Source organism: Larus michahellis, chromosome Z, assembly GCF_964199755.1.
Source record: "Larus michahellis chromosome Z, bLarMic1.1, whole genome shotgun sequence".
NCBI lineage: Eukaryota > Metazoa > Chordata > Aves > Charadriiformes > Laridae > Larus > Larus michahellis.
Genome location: NC_133930.1, coordinates 58,798,347 through 58,821,308, shown reverse-complemented (window position 1 = coordinate 58,821,308; position 22,962 = coordinate 58,798,347). Strand labels below are relative to the sequence as shown.

At 35.8% G+C, this 22,962-nt stretch overlaps 1 protein-coding gene across 1 annotated transcript in view; it reads right to left on the bottom strand.

The window, feature by feature from the left end:
* Positions 1 to 22,962, bottom strand: part of ADAMTS19 (ADAM metallopeptidase with thrombospondin type 1 motif 19) — a 147,399-nt gene that overhangs the window by 62,413 nt on the left and 62,024 nt on the right. Inside the window, exon 8 of the mRNA XM_074569395.1 lies at positions 8,593 to 8,698. Within this exon, the coding sequence (XP_074425496.1) occupies positions 8,593 to 8,698 (106 nt within the window). The remainder of the gene's footprint in view (positions 1 to 8,592; positions 8,699 to 22,962) is intronic.

The following is a 22,962-nucleotide window of genomic DNA, read 5'->3' as shown; positions in this document are numbered from 1 at the left end:
TCAACATGCAGTAGCACTGACTTCTTGTTTCTTTCACCACATCACATTATTACTCTCCAGCGAGACAGTAAATAATGTAAATATGTGTATCTACTTCTTCATTAACAATTAAGGATAAAAAAAGGATATAACAATATTCGGTGCTGTTCTGTGCTCTTCCTATAGAATTTACTATGCTAGCATTGGGCACATTGCCCTCTCTGTCCATAAGCTCCTCTCTCCCACAGCGGTGATCATTCAACCTCATGCAAGAGTAAAACAACACCATGTGCATGGGGGAGGAAGACAAGGGAGTCTAGGGTAAGAGGATAACTTTATAACAGTCTGAAAAAACATAATTAACAAAGAAGACAGCATTGTACTTTAACAAGTAGTAGATCATATCTATATGGAACTAAATCAAATTCTGTTTTAAGAACAGAAGCGTTATTTTTTCCCTGATATACAAAAATGCTCCATCCATTCTGGTTAAAGACTATATATGTCAGATATAACATGAAAGTAGGAAGCATCCTATGGAATGCATTTGCTAACTGAAATATTAGCAATGTTTCAACTCACACTATGCAACTAAACTGTATTTTAATAATCTCAGTTTAAAAGTATTTTGACAAAGCGCCTTGGTCAAATAAACTCCACTAACATTATACATGGTTGTCAAGTCAACTGAAAAAATATTTTTATCTAATAAAACCTCTAAAACTTGTTTAAAAAACACTGCCAGGTTTTGGATTTTTTTGTGATATCATGCAGAAAGTTGCAACAATCTCTGCTAATTTTTGAAGATGATCCCTGTTGATGTTTAATGGGCAGTAGGAACAGTACAAAGGAAAATCCTTAATTTCTCTGTGCTTAGAACTCAGGCCACCAAAGGTAGGAGAAAAATATTAGTTACATTTTTCAGTTAAAAAGTAATTCCTTTACAATTCACTGCTGCTGCAATTATATGCATACAGCTGAATTCAAGACAGACGACAGCATCTCTCCTGCCATCAAGGGAACGGGTTATATTCCTGCAGGCACAAAATGCATTCCAGTGTCAACCCACATACTGAAAAAGTACCAAGTACTGCACTTTGATTTGATTTGATTATAGCCTAGTATTAAGAAATGAAAGCTCTTTTAAGTCTCAACAAAGGGTCCTCAGTCATTATGCTATATTTAAATAAGTTAAATAAGGCTATACACACACACCTCCTGGAAAGAATTAGGTCTGCATTGTAAAGTGCTATTTTATACTTATTCTCACTATAGGACTGCAAAACTCTCCTACATGTGCTACATCCATGGCATCATGAATTTGCTCAGTGACCCCACACTTTTTCAGGTGGAAAGCTTTTTATAATTTATTCATTATTTTCATTGTGCTTTGCAAATGGCAGATGATAAATGGCATAAGACAAGTGGTTCTACTTGTAAATGAATTATTTAGCCTGAAGTGAACTGAAAGGCAAGTAACACAGCTCCAGAAAGACTATGATGTTGAAAGGTAGAAGACGATTTCTTTTGGAACAACTTTGTCTTCAAAGAAAGAATATACTGGACAAGGAAACCTCAATCTTCTTAACAATTTGATGATAAAAAGAAAAATCAAAAGATGTTTAGGCAACCAGTATTTCTGTTTTGTGACTCATTTCTCATTCTCTAGGATGTTGGCAACTCAGACTACATTTTCAATCTTAAAAAAATTGGGTAACAAATACAATATGTACATTAACATGCAGACATTAGCATATACCTCATGCTACTGCCCAGCTAAGTTTGTAACTTTGCTAAACAGCTGCTTTCTTCTCTTTCACTCCAACACTTCTACTGCTTCAAGAAGCTGTATCTAGACATAGCATGGTGTCATGGTCCTTTGACTTAAGTATATAAATAATTTAAAGCTTTGATGTGTCAGATGTATTTAGCATCATAACATGAAGATACATATGGTCCCTTGCTGGTGATTTTTACAAAATATATAATATAGGAAAAGTATTCACCTCTGGCAAACACGATACCCATGTCACATCCTGCAAACTGCAGTATTTCAAGATAAACGATTACATCTATGGTATACGACTTTAATCTTATGCCAAGGAAAAATTTTTGACATATAACATGTCTTCAAATTGAAGAAAATACGTAATAAGGAAAAAGACTTTGAGCTATCAGGTACTCAGTGAATAAACCAAAAAAAATCCCAAAAAACTTATTAACAAAAAACATTTAAACTATTATGATCTTTTGAAAACTTTTTCACACCTATTTTGCATGTATCTGACTGTCAATTAAGCCTATGCATTCTGTAGGCTGTTGTTCAGTTTACGAATGCTGTTCTAAGGAAAATTAACTATAAATTCATCCTGGAACATTACAGTCTGGCAGAAATGGAAGCATTGATACCTTGCTAGAGAAAGTGTTGACTAATCTTCTAAATTTCAAGCAAAAGAAATACCGTACCATTTTAACTTACTAAAAATTCCAATGCAGCGCTACTTCACTGCCCCAGTACTTCATCTCTTCCTGAGCTGTTTCTTTCTTCAGCTGTTTAGCTACCAGCAAAAGGCTAGTGAGGCTTGATTTCTGCTTGGTATTGCTGTGATGTGTTTGCATAAAGTAATATCTTTCCTGAGACTCTGTCTGCTCTTAGAATTGAACTAAGCAAAACTATTTTTTTTCATGGTTTTGAATCACCATATAAACTTTGAGAGAAAGAGTAAATGGAAATGAAAGGCATGTAATAAGCTGCATCCTTTTCTGTCATCTCTAATTGCAAGTGTATTTTTTTGGACAATTTCCAGACTACGGGGAAGTTTGCTATGAAATACCCATCTGCCCAATGAGATCCTAGGCTCATATAAATCAGCATAACTTTATGACTATGGAACACAGATGACTACTTTGATATTTAAAGTGAACACTCTTGAGCAAACAGAACAGAAAATGTTATCACAGATAGTAAAACAATACTGAAAAGAATATAAAAATGTCCATGTTTTATGCTGCTATCCACAAACTGCAGAGACGTGTAGCCATTTCTCTCTAAATCTGTCAATGACACAAGTACATGTATGGGAAAGAAAATTTCTTACAGTTTGTCGTGCCTGTATTTTTAAAATCATTATAAGGCTCAATTTTGCAAACTGCAGCTGTGCTTTTCAATTTGTATTGCTCAAAGTTAGGTTCCTGTGTCTACACTGCAGTTGACAGTCAACAGTAACTTCATTTTGAGCACAAAGCTCGGTAATGATGAAAATCAGTCAAAACCGTTAAAGCTCAACATCTCCGACAGTCAGGCTGCTTCTGTATCCAACTACCTGAACCTATGGATATTTCTATATCTACAGATAGATTAATAGTTGTATCTATGTATCTAAAGTTGGACCAGGAAACCGAGCTTTGGACTGTCAGCCAAAAAGGACAAAAAAAATAGGGAACGAAACAACGGGGGTAAAATGACATGGTCTGTGCAGCTGGGAGGAGGACACAATGACAGGCACTTCCCCTGCATCTTCTGTCCACTGCCTCTGTAGCCCATCGGATCATGGATTTATGGGAGAGAGAAGGAAGCAACCAGATTATTTGGGGACAGGTTATCAGCACGGTGCCCAGTAACACCACAGTTCTACAGCAGCTTCTTTCTTACTCAGTAGTCACTGCCACGGGGACGCCCAACACTGTAGGACCCCAAGATAACCTGAGTCACGATGCTGGGAAGCAAGAGCTCTGAGAGAAAGGGACCCCAGAGTGATATTATGGCCGCTACTGAATAAATGCTTAGTTAATTATCAGTAATCAGTAAATGGGCTAACTATCCTAACATGTCAGCTCAATATACTCTTGGTTAAATAACCTGTGCATTGCAAACATCTTTTAAGTCCGTAATTTATCAACAAATCAGAGCTGGCTAAATATACGACATCATGGTATCTCTCTTACGCAGATCTACTTTAAGAGAAATTCTATGTACAGCATATAAAAGACCAGTATATTCTGTGATTTGTCTATACTTCCTAGAAATTCATTCACTTACTGTTGATGCTTATAACTATGAAGGGATTTTCTCACATTTCAATGTTCCAGCGCTTTGGGTAGAGGTCCAAAATTTTGCTAGCCTGTCTCCTTTATGCTAATATACAAATTATACAAACAATGACAAAAAACATCCAAAATTTTAAGAAGATGTATTTGAATTAGAAGGTGTATGTCATTCCGTATAGGAATTACAGACAGAAATACAGGAACAGTTTCACATCAAGGGAAGGGGAAAAGCATAACTTGAAGTAAGACGGTCCCGACCAACAGCAAAGTTGGTATTTCAAAGTCAAAATAAAGAAAAAGACCTTGTGGGTCCCCAGAAATTTATGTCTCAGCCTCCTAGATCAACAAATTTAGAAATCCTATTGGCTCCTATCTTACTAATTATTAAGCAATTTATAAGTTACCATTAGTGAAAAAAATCCAAAAAAAATGAAAGCAGACGCTTGAAAGTTACAGTATTTTATCAGAGAAGGCCTGAAGCTGGAAACAAAATGCTAATTCAAAACATTATTAAAATAAAATATAGTTGAACCTAGTAGTTTCACATTTTCACTCTCACTTGAAACAAAAGCCTGAGTAACGAATGGATTGCAGACAAACTTGGGAAACATACTCTACTAATGAAGGCAGTCGTAAAGGAACTGTACTTGTAATGAAACATTTGTGCAATCGAGGAACCTCAAAACCATCCTACAGCACGAGCTCTTTAGTACTTTCACTAGTTTTTGTTTCAAAACTATTCAACTTACCACATCTGCATTTACTTCTGCAGGAAACAGGTTTTCAACTTCAAAAATTACTTACCTCGTAATTCCATACCGTGGTCCACTGTCCTGAGATCATATATTATTTAATTTACAGTTCATTTCTTAATCAACTAAAATGTTCTGAGCATTCTGAAAAAATAAATTGGCTGCCTTCTCAAAGCAGAAAATTCTGCTACAGCTAGAAAGTATTTTTCCTCCTTTGTGGTAAAACAGCATTACAGTGTCACTTTTTTACGTTCTAGTTTATTCTAAAAATATATATATATCCCACATTCTGGAATGTAAAATAAATGTAATTAATTATTATCCAAATAAAAACAGCAGAATATGTTGCATGGCCAGAAGTCTCATGTAAGACGAGAAACGTCCTATGGAAGCAGGTAATTTCAGTAGTGTGATTCAAATCACGGATTGTTCATCTAAATTCTGTTTTCAGGAATGAAAAGTGTGTTCTGTTAAAACAGATACCAAGAATGATCATGAGATTTTATCAGAGGCAAAAGAATTTCAAATATATACATAACAGCATGGAGTTTGGGGTATAAAACTAAGCCCTCCAAAAGCAATCTGTCACCTTTTTCAAAGGGACTTTTATACTCATCAAAACAATGGCAATTGTGAATGTATTTATTTCTTTATGTTCTCAGGCTGATAAATGAAATTCTACAATGCAAATCTACAATGTATTGCATACATTTTGAGTCTATTTGAATGATAATTTACGGGCAATTAATTTGTTGTACAGAAGACAAAAAATTAAGGTTTTTTTCTTTGTACTTTGAGAGGCAAAATCTTTGAGAAAGTTTTTCCTTCTCCTTCGCCGCTGAACAGGCTTCTCTTCACAACAAGAGCAACTAGAATGGTTAAAGATATTAGACAAAAAAAGAAGGTAATAGCTAAGTGACTTCAAGATTCAGAAAGAGTTTGCGAAAATTTTATAGAAAACATGATGTGTTGAAAGAGGAAAAGATTTATGTCTGGTCTAGATGGCGATCATTTAATCTCCATTTCTGAGACTGTTAATGAGCAAGACAAATCTCTGAAAGAAATACCGTAGTTACTTTTGAATCTCTTGAGGTCCTTTTCATGGGAACTTCATTCAAATGTTTGTCTTCAAATATTTTTACACTGTCTCTCCACAAAGGGTCAACTACTTCTAGTGCACTTCTTTGCCATTGCCAGGGTTAGGCTGGCAGACAAAGACAGTCATGCAGAGAAAACAAACGTCTCTGTAATATCACCTTACTCCCTCTGGGGCAAGACCACTTTATTTCAGATTGCAATGGTTAAGGACTCTGGCTCCATACTGATGCAGGGATCAAGGAGAATGCCTCTGCATGTTTTGCAGTAGAGGCTGCGCCTTATTTTTTATTCTTTGTGGCAGCTGTTCATATATTTCTGGCTACCTATTCTTTCCCTTTTGTGGTGGTCTTCCTAATTTCTGCATGGCTTGTTACTAGCCTTTATGAGGTTGAATTTCTCGAAGAAATATGTGGTTCAAATAACGTCCTGTCCTTTACTATGAAACCAGATTTGGTTTACTCTTTTTTTCCATTGTTTTTAAATGCCTGTTACAGTACCTACAGAGAAATGTGAGAATGTCTCTAAGGACATCCAAATGTCATTATTACTGTGAGAATATGATGGCTGGGATGTCATTGTGATTTGTTTTTCCAAATTTGTTTGAATTAATATGGAGGATTTGAAAGTTCTGAAATTTCATAGCATAGCCTTTAACATTTTTTCCCAGCAACTTAGGTTTTATGTCCCTGTAGGAAGATTGTGCTAAATCCGTTCTCTTCCTCAGTCCCACAGCAATGCAAAGCCACGAATATATTCCAAGTTGAGGACCAAATGCAACAAGGGTTATAAAGCCTGGCCTGTGCAGCAATCTTGGAAGAACTGCTAGGCACCAACTGTGAGCTTCCCTGTCTAACTTGTTCCGGATACTGTTTGGCATCCAGCAGCCCTTAGAATGTCAAAGATAGTTCTAATTTCTCTGCTGCAAGACAAAACCTTCTTTACAAGACCAGTATCCCACACTCAAATTTGCCAGTGCAGAGCCAACACATCACCCATAACTTCGCAAAAATTTTATACCTGCTTCCTATTTTCCGCATCTAGGATTTTGTACACCACCGTTTCTCAGGAAGCGTAAGGTGTTACATTTCTTGTTGATCAAGATGCCCTTTTTTTCAAATCCAGCAATTCTGCTGCCAAGCTTTTTATTCTCTGAACATATTTTTATTGTGCAGGGCATAAAGCAGTATTTATATTTCTTTAAATTATCCAGTATTATCATACCTGCCTCAAACAATTCTCTAATTTACTCCATCAGTGAACTTACCTGCAGATCATATTCCGTTATTGCTTATTTCCCCTTATCCTTGGTTTACTGTCATAACAACATATGTACAGAAAAGGAATCTTCCTCTACCCACCCTCCTTCTAATACTAGAAGTGAATAAGAAAGGGCAGCATGTGGCTACAAAATACAAACAAATTTTTCTCTTGAAGTCTTTCCTTTATCATAACTATCATTCAAACAGGCTGGCTTATATTAACCTGGAGCTGCTTCCTGCAGTTATGAAAACTCAAAAAAAGAAAAAACAGAAAAGACTAATTTCATGCAGCATTTCTTATAATTACTCTGAATTTGCTTTTTTTGCATCCAGGACAAATTTCAAATAGACAAATAGTCAAACAGACAAATTTCAAATTTTAAGTCCCAATTCTTTCTTGTAATCAACTGCATGTTTCAACGTTAGATGCTATGACCTCCATTTTCAGAGAGCTTTGACCAAGTATAAACCAAATCACTTCTTTTAATTCAAAGTGTTTGTCCTAAGATACCTGACCTTAATGTTCAGAGGTTCAAGGGATTTAACAAACCATCCCTTGCTGCTGTCACTTAGAAGCTGCTATTCTAAAAATGTATATACAGATACCTGGAGCAGACACTGCAGGTAAAAATGGCAGATTAATAAACATCTCCATTTTATTTTATTTTATTTTATTTTATTTTATTTTATTTTATTTTATTTTATTTTATTTTATTTTATTTTATTTTATTTTATTTTATTTTATTTTATTTTATTCATTTTAAAATAAGAACTCTCCTATTTATTTTCTTTAACAAGTACTGAAGCCAAGAATCATACACAACTTTCACTAACAAATTTCATTATTGCAACTTGAGAATTTTTCACTTTTGCTTTAAAGTATTCCTTGTGGAATAAGTAAAAAAACACAATCCAATTGAGAAGGATAGTTACCTTCACCTTCACTTTGTCATCCTTTGCTATTAAGGCAGGAAAAAAACAATATTAATGTTGTGATGGCTGATGACCATTATACACTTTAATGGGATCTATCCTGAGAATGCCAACTTAAATAAGGACTTTTCCAACTCATGTTCTCATTAAAATGTTTCTTGGCAACAATAGTCAGAGCTGGATCTGATACACAATACCACAGTCCCAAGAGAGAAAAACATCTCGGGGCACCTGCTTTTCCTCTAGAAATTATCAGTCCTTCCAGCTAACATAGTTATTGTGTAGCTATAAAGATTCCTGTATTACTTCAAGTTGTAAACATTTAAGTTGTAAACATTTTCTTAATTTACATTCTATATATCAATATATGTCACTATTATTATTAATTACAAAAACATTGTTTTCCAAATTTTTCATCAAATTTAAAAGCCCTCCTAAAAGAAAAAAGCAAGTACACAATCAATTTCATCAAATCATAGTAATATTACATGCAAAAAAATACTAGCATTTGTTCACATACTTACTTGTGACCCATTTCATGGGCAATAGTAAAAGCGAGATTCAGACCATTGTCCTCTGCAATTATACATTTTCGTTTTTCACTGCACATTCCACTCAGATAGGCTATACCTAGGAAAAACAACCACCACATTCAATTATTTTTTGTTATGACTAACTGTATGTATTATGGCATTATTGATCCCAAACAGGTCTAAAACCTTATTGTGGTCAGAGCCATCCAAATATAGAAATAGGTATCTCACAAAAGTTTATTTACTCATAAGGCAGAATGACTGATTTTAGCACAAAATTGGACAAAAGATAGCAAAGAAATAAGAAGCTGCGGTAATACTACCCGATAGTAATATTGTCTGATTATATAGACCAAAACGTGCAGAAAAGATATTCTCTAAAAGTGTTGCTAGGTACCTCAATAAGATGTGATAGAACACACATATGAATATTGATAGTACTGTAAATTAAAATAGATGTCCACAACAATAGAACACAAATCTGAACAGTTATTTCCTCTGACAGACTCAGAAGAATAGAATGCAAATAATACATTATCACTGTTCAGTACTTATACAATGTTCAGTATGCTAATGCTTATAAAAATGTGTAAAAGTGTTAGGGGTTACAGAACTCAAATAATTCGTAGGAGATTACACAAAACACGTTCATTGTAGAGGCTATAATGCCTCTACTATATAATACCTAAATTTTTTAAAAAATAGAAGCCTGAATGGTAGGCTTTTGAGTTCAAGTTCAGCTTCTAAAAAGTAGAATGTCTGTAACTGTTAAGGACTGAGGAACATGCAGCTTAATTTGGGTAATGGTAATTTTTTTCAGACCACAAATACATTTAGCGGGGCCCTATTGTAGTCACTCGTTGTTTGAAATTTTGGAGTAAGCAATCACAATGCTGTTTCAAGTGTTTGGCCTTCTTCCCAGGAACATCCTTTCAATGGAATGGTGCCCTCTGGATCAACATGTTGGCTGGATGTTTGTATGTAAAGGTCAAGTTTGAAATGTTTGACAGTGTTTGAAACTTAGTCATAATTAGCATTGTAAGTTAACAAGATAAAAGTCATTCTTCTTACAATCCAAGTATTTGTCAGTCTGTGAGTACAACGCCTCATCCACAACATGAAATTCAAGTAGTAAACCCATCACTAGTCTGGCAGTGTTGCTCTCAACAGGGCTGGCTGAAAGTTTTTGGACACAAGAGTCATGTGACAAAAAATGTTGTTCTGGACTGAACAAAACAACCACAAATCAGATTTGAATATGGCAGAACATTTCTTTCCAAAGAAAGGAGAAAACATGGAGCAGGGGTAAAAGTAATTTGGGATACAACAAAAAGGCAAATAATTTTTAAAGCAAAAAGGAAGTCCTTCAAAAGACACTTCATGCTAAATTTAGGTATAATTTATATTAACGCTATTGAAAATAAGAGAAGTAAGAAACGCTCTGAAATGTAATGTTTTATGTCGAGTCTTATTCTCCAGTAGCTGAAATAAAAGCAAAAATAATTCTAAAACCATTTTGTGCCTTGTAGTTCCACAATTATATGCATTTTCTTTCAAGTTTTGATGACCAAACTGGAAAAGACAGAGCTGCTTTTAATACTGTAGCTCTTAGTAGAGCTGATAACAGTACCAGAAGAAGCAGACATCAGGAACCTGACTTCAGACAACATCAATGAATTTACAAAGTGCTAAAAGAAAATAGAAAAATTACTTTTGCCATAGATAAAATCCAGCGCTGCATTTTGAAGTGTTGTGGGCATTCTTGTTACTATAATGCAAAATATTCAGGAATATGTTACTTACTGTGCTGGTTTTGGCTCGGATACAGTTAATTTTATTCATAGTAGCTGGTAAGGGGGTATGTTTTCAATTTTTTCACTGGAAACAGTGTCGATATAACACCGGGATGTTTTAGTTATTGCTGACGAGTGCTTACCAGAGCCAAGCCCTTTTCTGCTCCTCACACCGCCCTGCCAGAGGGCAGGCTGGGGGTGGGCAAGAAGTTTGGAGAGGACACAGCTGGGACGGCTCATCCCAACTGACCAAAGGATTATTGCAGACCGTATGATGTCATGCTCAGCAATAAAACTAGGGGGTATGTTGGCAGGGGTGCTGCTGATCAGGGACTGGCTGGACATTGGTCAGCTGGTGGTGAGCAATTGTGTTTATTTGCATCACTTGTCTTTCTCGTTTTTTTTTCTCTCTCTTTGCAATTTTCCTTTTCATTACTACTCCTACTACTAAATTTATTATTATTATTATTATTGTTATTGTTATTGTTATTATTATTGTTATTAAATTAGTAAGCTGTTTTTATCTCAACCCACAAGTTTTCTCACTTTTACCCTTCCAATTTTCTCCCCCATTCTGCTGGGGGAGAGTGAGCAAGTGTCTGTGTGGTGCTTAGTTGCTTAGCTGGGATTAAACCACAACACTTCCTGAAGACGGCTGTCCTCAGTTGGATAAAAATTATTTGCTGTGATCTACAGAAAGAAAATTCCCAAACCTCCCTCTGCCTGTTGATGCCGAGTACTAACTGAAAACTGTCTGATGATCTCTACTTTTTTGTAGGGAAAAGAAGTCCCCTAACCATATTTTGGCCTCTAAAATGGCAGGTTCAAGTACATTAGCAATATCTTTCCATACAACAACATGAGTACTATCAGTTGCTGTCCTGCCTGTTCCCCAATTTATTCCCAAAGAACTATGCACATTGCAGGTTCTATTCTGCATACCTATTCTGCAGAAGCAGCAGTCAGAAGTAGTAGGCATTCTCAAAAAATACTCAATATATATGACCAATACCGCTTTTAGACTTGGCATTCCTTGAAGGGAATTGATTCTGTTTGACCTTTTTAAGTGTACCATACAAAACATAAGACCTGCATTTCACTTAGATTAAATTAGATTTCTGATTCTAGAAATGTCCAAAAACATCAAGTGCAATTAATGCTTTGTGACTTTCCCCCTGTTAAACAAAGTCAACCTCATATGTGGAAGCCACATCCAACTGCAGCTACTGGATGTAGATCAGCCAACTACTAGTCATGAACTGGTTTCATGTCTTGTCCTCGGTTATTAATTTCACATGTAGAGAAAATGAAACTGACTTCAATAAGCAGCTGCTCTTGCTTAGTTGTCTCTGCATTAGGTAAGAGAAGGAATTTCTTCTTTAAATATATGTATGTTCACTGCAGCTTCCTGTGGCTTATTAACACAGCTGGAACTGCTCCAAGGTTAAATCCACAAGAAAAGAAAAAAACAACGAACAATTGCTCCCTTGTTATGATTAAGGTATTCCCAGTGAACCCCACAGTCTCAACGCGCAGCTTCAAACTAAAACACTTAGTATCCAAAAAGCATTGGCCAGAAAGCAGTAGCATCACCTCACTGACAATTTACGGAAGGATCCTGTTATTTACCTAGAAGAAAGCTGTGTTTTCAAAAAAAAAAAACCACTGCATGAATACATACCAAATGAAAAATATTCAAATTACCTCACTCTGTAGATAACCATTTCTCAAGTTAATTCACAAGAAAACACATGCAATATCAATAAAGAGAGTAAAGCTTTACCATCATGCCCTCGAAGAACCACGTAAGAGACTACTTTTTCTTATAAAACATGTAAATATCCAAATGAAATACATGCTGCTTCAGAAAAGCAGGACTTGTCCGAAGTCATAGCAGTGGTTTATTACTACCATTACTGCTACCCATAGAGAGGAGCATTTCCTTTGATATAATATGACAAATTTTTGTTAAAATTTTTTTGGTTTCTTAATCTTAATGAACATCTTCATCACATGATCAAACTATTTATTCTTTCAAAGTAGGCACGCATTTGCTACTTCTCTGTTGAAAAGCCATAGTTCAGCTCACAGGGACAACACAAAACACATTACCAACTGAAGTATCCGAACAAATGTTTCAGCTTTACCTACTTATTCATGGCCTGCTGCCAATAAGATAAATTCACTACCTATATTAAAAGGCTACTGTCAGCATTGCCTGCAGGAACGAAAACTCCACAGTGAAAAACCCAAAAGCTCATTAAGAAATATGCAGTGAAACATACAAATGTTGCACTTTCTTACAGTGACCATACAACATTCAAGTGTGACTTGAGTATGTCTGTATTTGTAATAACACATTCTAAAAGGCTAGAGATTGGTTATTATTTTTCCCTTTATATTGATCCAAAGAAATTGATTTTATATTCTGAAAGTCTTAACCACACAAGTCTTAATTACTTAGCACATTTGAAGTTATTTTCCTCTGAACTTCCTCGGTTTCACAATACATTGAAACTTGGTTTGTCATGCCATTAGCTACCTGCTCATTCTGAATCCCTTCCCTCATACTTGCTCCAAAATCTACTTGCTAATTTTAGATGTTTTTAAAAGAGAAAGACACCCTTCCACATACCACCAGTTTAAACCATTGATAACACCTGGATATCACCTCTGCACATTCCTGAGCTATTTCACAGCACTTCTGTTTTGGGAACAGTAATGTTCTGACCAACAGACTATTCTTTTTCCAGATTATAAGGCAATAATGACCATAAAAAACAACAGAACAAAGTTCCTACAACATATTCTTTGATTCCAGGTAAGTGGAATAGGGCATCATCCAGATATTCCTTCTACCACTGATCAAGAGCAGAGTCTACCTGAATTGCCAGTCTGTATGAAATCAAAATTCCATAAAAACCAAACACATATGTTCTGTTCCCAACCCTTGAAAACACAAGCTGAAAGAATTAAAAAGAGCATGTTTGTACAAAGTTTAATAAATTTAATTATAATTTTAAATTAAATAAATTTAATTTAACTTTGTACACAGTTAAATAAAAAAACCCCAACATTTCCCTTTTAAAGCATTTTTAATGGAGTATGTTATATTCTCAGGAATCTAGGGACAGTACGCTCATTGTTGTGCTATCTATCCATCAGTAAAAATTGTCAAATTTGACCAAGATAAAAAACAGTAAAACAGAACAGATTTCCAGCACCTACTGCATTCCCTGTCAGCTACGTAAAATAATAAATCACATTATTACTCTTGAATGCACGTTAGATATAATTTCAAAGATATTGAAACTGTTCATGGACTTCATGAATATTGGATCTATTTTTATTAAATTAGTACACACATCACTGATAGTGCTTAAACACGTACTATGAATAAAAGTAATTTTCTATTTTCAGTATAAAACACTGATGAAATATAGGCAAGCCTGAAAGGGATAGAAAAAATTCAGAAACACTCACGACGATTTGAATCACGAACTTTCCCCCAAAAATCTTTAGCCTTCAGAAAGTGCCATGCAGCAATACACTCCTGATAGCATGACCTTAGTTTGAATTATTGATAATGCGCAAACCTAGCAAGCAACTACAACAGAAACATAATCTAATGCCCAAGTACATCTGGCTTTTGACTCGAACATAAGTATTTTAAATTTGGACTAGCAAATCAATGGGCCTGTGCACATAAATGATAGTACTTAACTGGATTTGATTACTAATCTAACAAATGATTTTTTTTTAGGAGCCCAGATACTTTTCTTAAGAAACAGGAGAAAAAAAGCTTTCCACAGAGCTGACACGTAAAAGTATAATTAGCACAAGCTGCTCTGAAGAGAGTCCCAGACACTGAGGGTTTCCAGGAAAAAAAAGTCTTGTCAGTGAATGAGCAGCCCTTAAACATGGCAGTAATCAAAATAACACAGTTAACAAGCAGGAATCTAAAATGCAAACAGAAGAGCCTAGACTGATTTATTTTTTTTATTTTTAAAGTAACAGATATCAACAATGATGATAATTCTACCTATATATGTGTGTGTGTGTGTATATATATACACATATAAAAAAAAAAATGCACATACACACTGATGCAAGACATTAGAAAAAACAATGGGATAAACCCAATTCAACTTGTGCTGCATTTTACACAAATGTAACTCAATTTTTTTTCACCTGTTTTGTTATTGATTTACGTACATCTTAGAAAAAACAATGCTTCCAGAAAAATACTTCATCAATAAGTATGTGATTTTATGTTTCAGAATAGACTATTAGGCTTACTCTTCTCCCTTTAAACAAACTGCTGCACTTTAACCCTCAGGGTGGGGAAAAAGTCTAAAAATGGGGAGGGCTTATCAATGTATGCCATACACGCATGGACAAATTCTGAATGTGTGATTGCACAGTTTTAGGTCCTTAGTTCTTGCACCTTATAAACAGTCCACAGATGTCTAATATGTTCTCCGAATTTGGCTATTCCTTCTTAACCATTTTCAGAGTTTGGGTCCACAACACGTGATGGCAAAGTGCTCCAGAGTGTAACTGTGTACAACCGGACTTTTTTTCTCCTTTTATGAAGACTGCATAGTGGGTATTCTAACTCAAACAGAAAGCTCTATTCATCTATTCAAAGCCATCTATGCCTTCTTAAATCTCGGTTAGCTATCTTAATGACAAACAGAAAAGCTGTAGCACATTCAGCAACTCCTCAAGCAAAAGCAAACTACATCTTTTTGACATCTTATAGCCCTCTGCATACCTTACCTTCTCTTGATCTGCTACAGTTTACTGACAAAAATGGTTATAGACAAAAGGTCAGGAGTACCACGGGTTAATAAAGGACCACCATTACAATTTTTCCATGGTTCTCTGTTCTTTCCTGGTCAGTCCCAACAGTCGCTTTACTCAGCTGATCAGTAAGCTGACATTTTCAGAGGAATGCCTATCATTCTCCAATCTCTTTCCTGAGTGGTAGCAAAGCCCACAGTTTTGCACATATAGGCTAAAGACTCTTTTTTTCCCTTAATATTCATTACTTTGTATTTGACAATACTTAACTTCATCTGCTCTTTCATTGCCTTTTCAGTGTCATGAATATCTACAGTTCTTCTCATCAGCTTTACACTGAACTATCCAGAATGCTTTGAACAATATGAAAGCATACTCAGGCTACCACTATTCCAAACACTTTATGAAGAAAGGCAGCTCTGAACACAAAGACACCTTCTAATGTAAAAGTTGACAAATAATTCTCATGTCTTCTTTTTTAACTTTTAGGCAACATACGAAAAAAATTCTTAAAAATGTAAAGCAACGTTTTACACAAAGCACTGTAACTTAGCCCCTGAGTACAGACAGTATACTTTTTATATCTTTTAATTGCCTATTTTTTTATCTTTGTAAAGGCATTATCACCAAGTGGAAAACTTGTCCATGAAAATATGCATGAACAGGAAAAGACCAAGATGCAAAAGAAAACTGCATATTGGAAAATAAAAAGAAAAAAGTTATAAACTGAAAAGTCACAACTTCCTGTGCTCCGCATTTGACTTTCTTTTGCACCTGTAACCTAGAAACAGAAAAAAACTTGGTTAGATTGTGTACAATTGACGTTGAAGAGGTCCTAAGTCATTCTGTTCAGAAGAAAATGTGAAAAATCACAGCATATGAAGTGCAATAAAGATTTTCTTTGCTTCCTACTTTCTCATATTATTAATATGAAATAAAAATCAACTGTAATCTTTCTATGCAATAACTCAATCTTCCTGTAAGAAATTGAAACTAATTTGATCCATTATTCTAACTTCCTCATGGCATGATTTGCATAAACAATTTTTCTACATGTTTGTTTTATATGGCAGAGAAAATTAATAATCTTGATCTACATTAGTAAGTTTAACTTTTTAACAGAAGTGGAAAAGTCTAATTTTAGGACTTACACAATAAAGACTTTCAGTCCTTAAATTTCGTGGGTAAATTATGAGTGCCTTATGAAACCTTCATGGAACTCTGCTGTATACAATCAAATAAGATGTGACTTTAAAAAACCTCACTTATTTGGCAGCAAAATTGAATGGGGCTTTCCAAAGTAAAGTTGAAGCTTGTTACTTAAAATGCTAGAAACAGGTTTCAAGCTGATCGCCAGCCATTTCAGAACAGCTCTCACCAAAAACGAGCATAAATAAATTCATCTTGAGGATAAACTTTTCACTGATGCATTGGACAGACATAACAGACACACAGTTTACTTGGAATGAGCATCACATGTCTCAGATTAAGAGGTGGTGTCTGTTTCCTACCATAAAACCCTATTTCTGTACGTTGACAAAACCCTTGTTACTCTACAGACAAGATGGGGAGACTGATGACAGTGAACACTGCACTACACCACAGGAAGTATTTTTAACAACTCAAATTTGCTTTCTGTGTTGTCCAACTTGTTCTACATTTCCTTTACAGCTGGGAAATGTGACAATGTTGTTTTGCAGTCTTTCAGGCTGGATTTGTACCTTTCTCTATCAACCCTTTCTGGGGATCGTATTTTTTCCTGAGGCAAAAATGAACAGGGAAGGCTATTTGTGTGAACTAGCCATTTCCAGTCCTCATAGTATCTAAGCATATGGCACTTCTGGTTGTAGTGAAACAGGAATGAGAACTTACTCTACACAAAGAAAAGTTTTATTATTGTCCATTACTTTCCTATATATATATACAGCATAAAAAAGACCATTAGGAAGAAACAATTTTTAAAACATTATGCTAAATGGAAAAAAGCAGAGCTTGAATTCTGCTTTGCTTTGACAGAATGAACCCTAACCTAGAAGCTAAGGAAAAACTGCTCTTAATGGATCATCACAATGACCAGAAAATACATAAACCAAATCATACATTTTCCTTTTACTTATTTACTGTTGTGACCAGACCCACCACAACTCCAGATTGGCACCTACAGCTGTGCTAGTTGTTACTGGGTGGTATGTGTGCATGTGGTATTAAGGCTGTGTCTATTCCTTTAACTAATTGTCTCTACATTTCTGTGTACATACATATATACACTTTTCCTTTTTTTTCCCCTCTTTTGATCCTTATTTAGCCTACCTTTCATTTTTTCTTTACATACCTGCTTTACTTAAATAAACTTGTTTATTTAAAAAAAAAAAAAAAAGTTTACCTTTTTCTGTCTGGCCAGTAAACCCCTAAAACAGAAGAAGGGTCAGATGAGACGGGCAAGGGCGATGTGCTTATGAAGCTGAGGGAAGAACGTAGAAAGTGACTGACCACAGCTGTTGCAAAGAAAGCCGACGTTATGTTAAGAGAAAAGGGACTGGAGGGTTTGTTTTAGATAAACGTCTGTATCAGTTCAGTGGATTAACTGCTTGTGTAAATGTTTTTCCCTGAGTTAATCAAAAGAGCGTGAATGGCTTCTTGAGTTAGCCAGCCCAGCAAGGGGTAAGTGCATATGTGGCTCAGCTCGACAGAGAGTATAAAAACTTAACAACTGGCAAAATGAGCTGTGAACAGAGCAATGGGATTGAGCTGACTTTAACTCACATATTCCCTCCCAGCACCTGGCAATGCCCAGCATCGCGACAGTGAGCATATAAAGGCCAGAAATAGCAGTCAGATTTGTACTGCAATCCAACTGTATATTGCAGTGGCTATACTGCGTTTGCACTGGGATTTCAGTACTTTGCCATTTCACTCTGCTAAATCAAAATCCCATGTAGCATCAAATATCTTCAGTTAAGTAAATTTTGTTTTAAACATTAAAACTTCCACATGTAGCATATCTAATAGAACCTGGTCAGAGACTACTGGCTTCTGATATGCTTGCTCCCGCAGATGGTATTCTTCCAAAGGATGCAAGCAAATATAATACTGATCTATACAGAATTAGCCTTTTCTAAAATACAGTTTCTTCCCTATTGTTTTCAGTCTGATTCAAGTGCAGTTCAGTTGCTGGAAACTAATCTTGTGTCAGAGCTCTTGAACCTGTCAGGAAGCAAGCAGGACCACTATGAACATCTAGGACGTGAAATGGCTATTTGTGTTTAAAAGTGCCATGCAAAAGCCTGAGAGATGGAGGCATTCTTGAAAGTGGGAAATTCTCTGTGAAGTTCTTCAAACAGAAAAATTATTCTTCAGTTCTGTTTAAAAAGAAATGTTCCATTGTAAAAACAGATTATCAGACCTACGTATTTCCTTCTAGAACATTTTTTGAGAAATAAACCAGCTGATATATGGGAACAATTATATTAGATGATTAAACAGCCTGATGAATATTGGATGACGCATATCTGATATTTCTCCATTCAAAAATCTGTAAGGAATAGATGGCATAGATTTACTGTGACAAGTATTTAAAAACAGTTATCTTTCACAGAAAGACAGGAAGAAGTTAATTTTCTAGCCCAGTAAAAATACTTTGTGCAAAACTTTTTAGAGGCTTGCAAACTGGGGCTTCTGCTACAATATGACTTTAAAAGGAAAAGTAGGAATTGCGGACTCCAGAGTGAATTCAAAGGGAGGTACCTTTGCCAAAAAGGCAAGCGAAATTTTAGTTTGCCAAGAAACCCAGAGCAGTACAAGAAATTACAATTTGAATACTTCCTAGCATTAAGAATCACAAACTGACCTCATTTTATGAAGATGACCTTCTCTAATAACTTGTTACAGCTTTGCTATTGTATCCTTTCTTGCCATTGCCAATTGTTTAAATTACCTGTTGTTTTTTTTTTAATGTAAGCAGTATTTTAAATATACTTTTATAAAAATAATGTACAGAAATGCTTGGTTGATTTAAAAATATTTTAAATGTCTGGAATACATTAAAAAACCCCAACATTTTATTTTCAAGTATATTAAAAAAAAGCCTCATCGTTTAATGTCAAGGGCCCTGGTCCAAGGAAACACAATGCACAGTGCACAGAAGAGCATGTTTATGAAAATGCTGATGTAAGGGTAGCTCTTAGACTTCCAGGGAAGCTATGTACAGTATAGGTACTTTAAAAGTTTCTCTAGTTTTCAAGATCAGTTTTGAGGTAGTCTCTGTTTTCTAAATGGAAATTTTCCATAACTTCTGTAACCTTAAAAAAATTGTGCTGACCCTAAAACTTAAGCGTAGATGTCATTTCAAGATGATTTCTGAAATTTGTCCAAAAAAGCACAGAAAATGCTTATTGCATTCCTATTTTAATGCAAACATTGTATTTTTAAAACCATCTCTTGTCTCTTATTCTGATACTGAAAAAATATGAGTCTCCCCATAAGGAATGGGATGAATAGATGTTATCCTGCAACATAAGATCATCCAATTAGTTGTCCGAACTGCTTCCACTGCTGTGAAGTCTGACTTCACTCTAAGATGTCTTAAAATACTACAAGTCTACAACTCTGAACACTTGGATCGAAATAAATTAGCATCACCGAGTGAAATATATACTAGAGGTAATTAAGAATTATGTCACTCTATCCAAATACGGAAAATATTCACCAAGGTGCTTATCTCTCTCCTTGCCTTCCTGACATCTGGGTTTCAATTCTCACATCCATAAAATGTGCAGCTGCTAAGGTTGCCCCCATGTTGTGTATATCCACGCACACTGCAATGCCTTTGAATTCACCTCTTGTCTCATTCCATCAAATCATTTTTTTCTGAATATGATTCCAAGCCCTGTGTAACATCAACTCCCCTTACTTATTTGATTGACTCATATCACCAGTGCTCTCCCTGGTCTTACAAAGATCCCAGCCTTGATGCACCATGAAGATGGTTTTCCTATAATATCCTCTGTGGTGCATTCTTCCCCTCGTCCTGGTACCATCCTCTGTGCAACAAACCGATGTGAAATCACTCATAAGACCATGTAATTTTCACTCTAACACACCTTCTTTAGACTTATTTTTATTTCTACAGCAAAATATGAGGAAAACAAGACTGTCTTGCTTTCTTTTGTAATTTATTTTATTATACCCGTGCTATAGAAATTACGCTGTGTGGTAGAAATGTAACATTGTTCCTTGACAAACAGTGCTTCAGCACAGGAATACATTTCCTCATTTTCTGCAATGTAGGTGATCTGGTAAAGCATTTCTCATGTTTTCATGAAATAATAAAGCGAAAAGTCATATGAAAGTGATTATTTTACTGCCGTTGAGACCCCACTTAAAGATAATACTTAGGAATTTTTTTCCTTTTTTTAAAAGCATGGTGCAATCTACATTCTCTTTTATATGAGACAAGGGACAGCTAGGGGGTTGAAAAAGGTATTAGTCTGCTTTTTGTTTGTTTTTTTTTGAATAATCTATTACTGTATGCCCGAAGTTTTGAAATTTGTGACCTTTAAGTTTTTCATGTGAGGAAATTATACTTTGTTTCACTAGGAGAGAGATGCACTAGAAGAAAATGACTGATCTTGGAACCACTTACAGCAGACACTAATAGCACATCTTCTAGGAAAAGTGAATTAAATAGCTAACTGTTCCTTTATACAGAAAACACTGTCTAAATGTGGATGGCTAGCTTAACTAGCATCTTTCTGATAAATGAGAACAAAGGAAAAGCTGTCCTGAGAACGGTCTTCCATCATGCCCTTTTTTCAGCTAAAATTATGTGATTTAAAATTACCATCTCCAGATATCCCTCCTGTATTCCATCTTCATTAGTGTAACTAAGCATGTATTATCATGGAATCATAGAATTTTTAGCATTGGAAGGGACCTTAAAGATCATCTAGTTCCAACCCCCCTGCCATGGGCAGGGACATCTCCCACTAGATCAGGTTGCTCAGAGCCCCATCCAGCCTGGCCTTAAAAACTTCCAGGGATGGGGCTTCCGCCACCTCTCTGGGCAACCTGTTCCAGTGTCTCACCACCCTCATGGTGAAGAACTTCTTCCTAACGTCCAGTCTGAATAGTCCCATCTCTAGTTTTAATCCATTCCCTCTAGTCCTACCATTACCCGACATCCTAAAAAGTCCCTCACCAGCTTTCTTGTAGGCCACCTTAAGATACTGGTAGGCCACTACGAGGTCTCCTCAGAGCCTTCTTTTCTCCAGACTGAACAACCCCAACTCTCTCAGTCTGCCCTCATAGGAGAGGTGCTCCAGCCCTCTGATCATCCTCGTGGCCCTTCTCTGCACACGTTCCAGCACGTCCATATTTCTCTTGTAGATTGTTTCATGCTGTACTAGCATATATGATGAAAGTGGTTATGCTGCCTAAGTAAGCGTCAGCACTAACTGATCAGTGGCCCAACTTGTACCTACACCTGATGAGTTTTTTCAAGACCATATCTCAATATTCCTGCAAACTATTTCCAACTCAAAAATTATTTGAGTTTACTGGGATGGTCCTCAAGAAGTTTGAACTCTATGAAAACAAGCTGAAAAGGCTGAGAGTATCAGGGCTTTCTTCTTCCAGGGAAACCATTATCCAAACCACCTTTGCAAAATCTGCAAGACGCAAAGTAACCAAGAACTAGAGGAGGCTCCTTTATCTCATCTGCACTAGTAGACCCTGACTGGTCCCTGCTTGAGCAAGCTGAGTAAAGGATTAATTAATTGATGAGAAACATGAGATAACATCATCCTGAAAACATAAACCCTTCAGTACAGACTCAGAACAGAAATACAGAGGAACTTGTTGACACTGAAGTGTCGCAAAAGGAAGCTATGAGATAGATTCAAACACAAAATCTGCCCAAAGGTACTTAAATGCAGAGTGAGCCTTGGCCCTGTCCCCCTGTTCCTTCCTGCTTGTACTTGCAGAGCACTTTTGCTTACATTTTGACAACAGTTAGATGCAGTTGCATGGATCATCCCCCATTCTCTCCACAGAGCTCCTTTTCTTTCCTCCTCAGTTAAAGGACCATGTATCACTGCCTACCCATCCCATTCTTTGAAATCCAGATAACAATATGCAGTCATTACATGGCCTACCTAATCCCATTATGCTGATGTTTTTTTCCCATTTATATAGCTACGGGACACAAAAACCGATGCATTAGTCACAAGTTGCTATCTGGTGTCTCTTATTTTGAAAAACTTTCAATAAAAAACAGTGGAATTTTTCAGTGCAGAATATTATGCAAGGTTACCTACTCTATTCAAATATAACTTTGCAAACATTTCTTTTGAAGGCATGAAAGTACCTTACACAAGCATAACTACCAAGAGCTAACCTCAAGACTCTAATATTACAGAAGCAGATGGCTAGCTAGAGAACACGTATACCTTATTTTACAGACATATATTTTGGATGCCTTTAATTTCTAATGTTTGACACCAAATTTTATTTTTCATTTTTAAAATTTAATTGTATGTGTGATACATAAAATGAAGAGCAATTCTTCATACAAAGTAATACAGAGTATACATCAGTATTATTTATATAGAGAGTAACTGATTGTCAATGCATGATTACTTACAGTTGGCAACCCACACATTTTTGTTATGAATGCACACAAGATTTCATTTAAATGTTTTTCACACACACAAAAAAAAGTTATAAAAGATAAGTACTGAAGTTGCAGAATCCAGGACACAAAGAA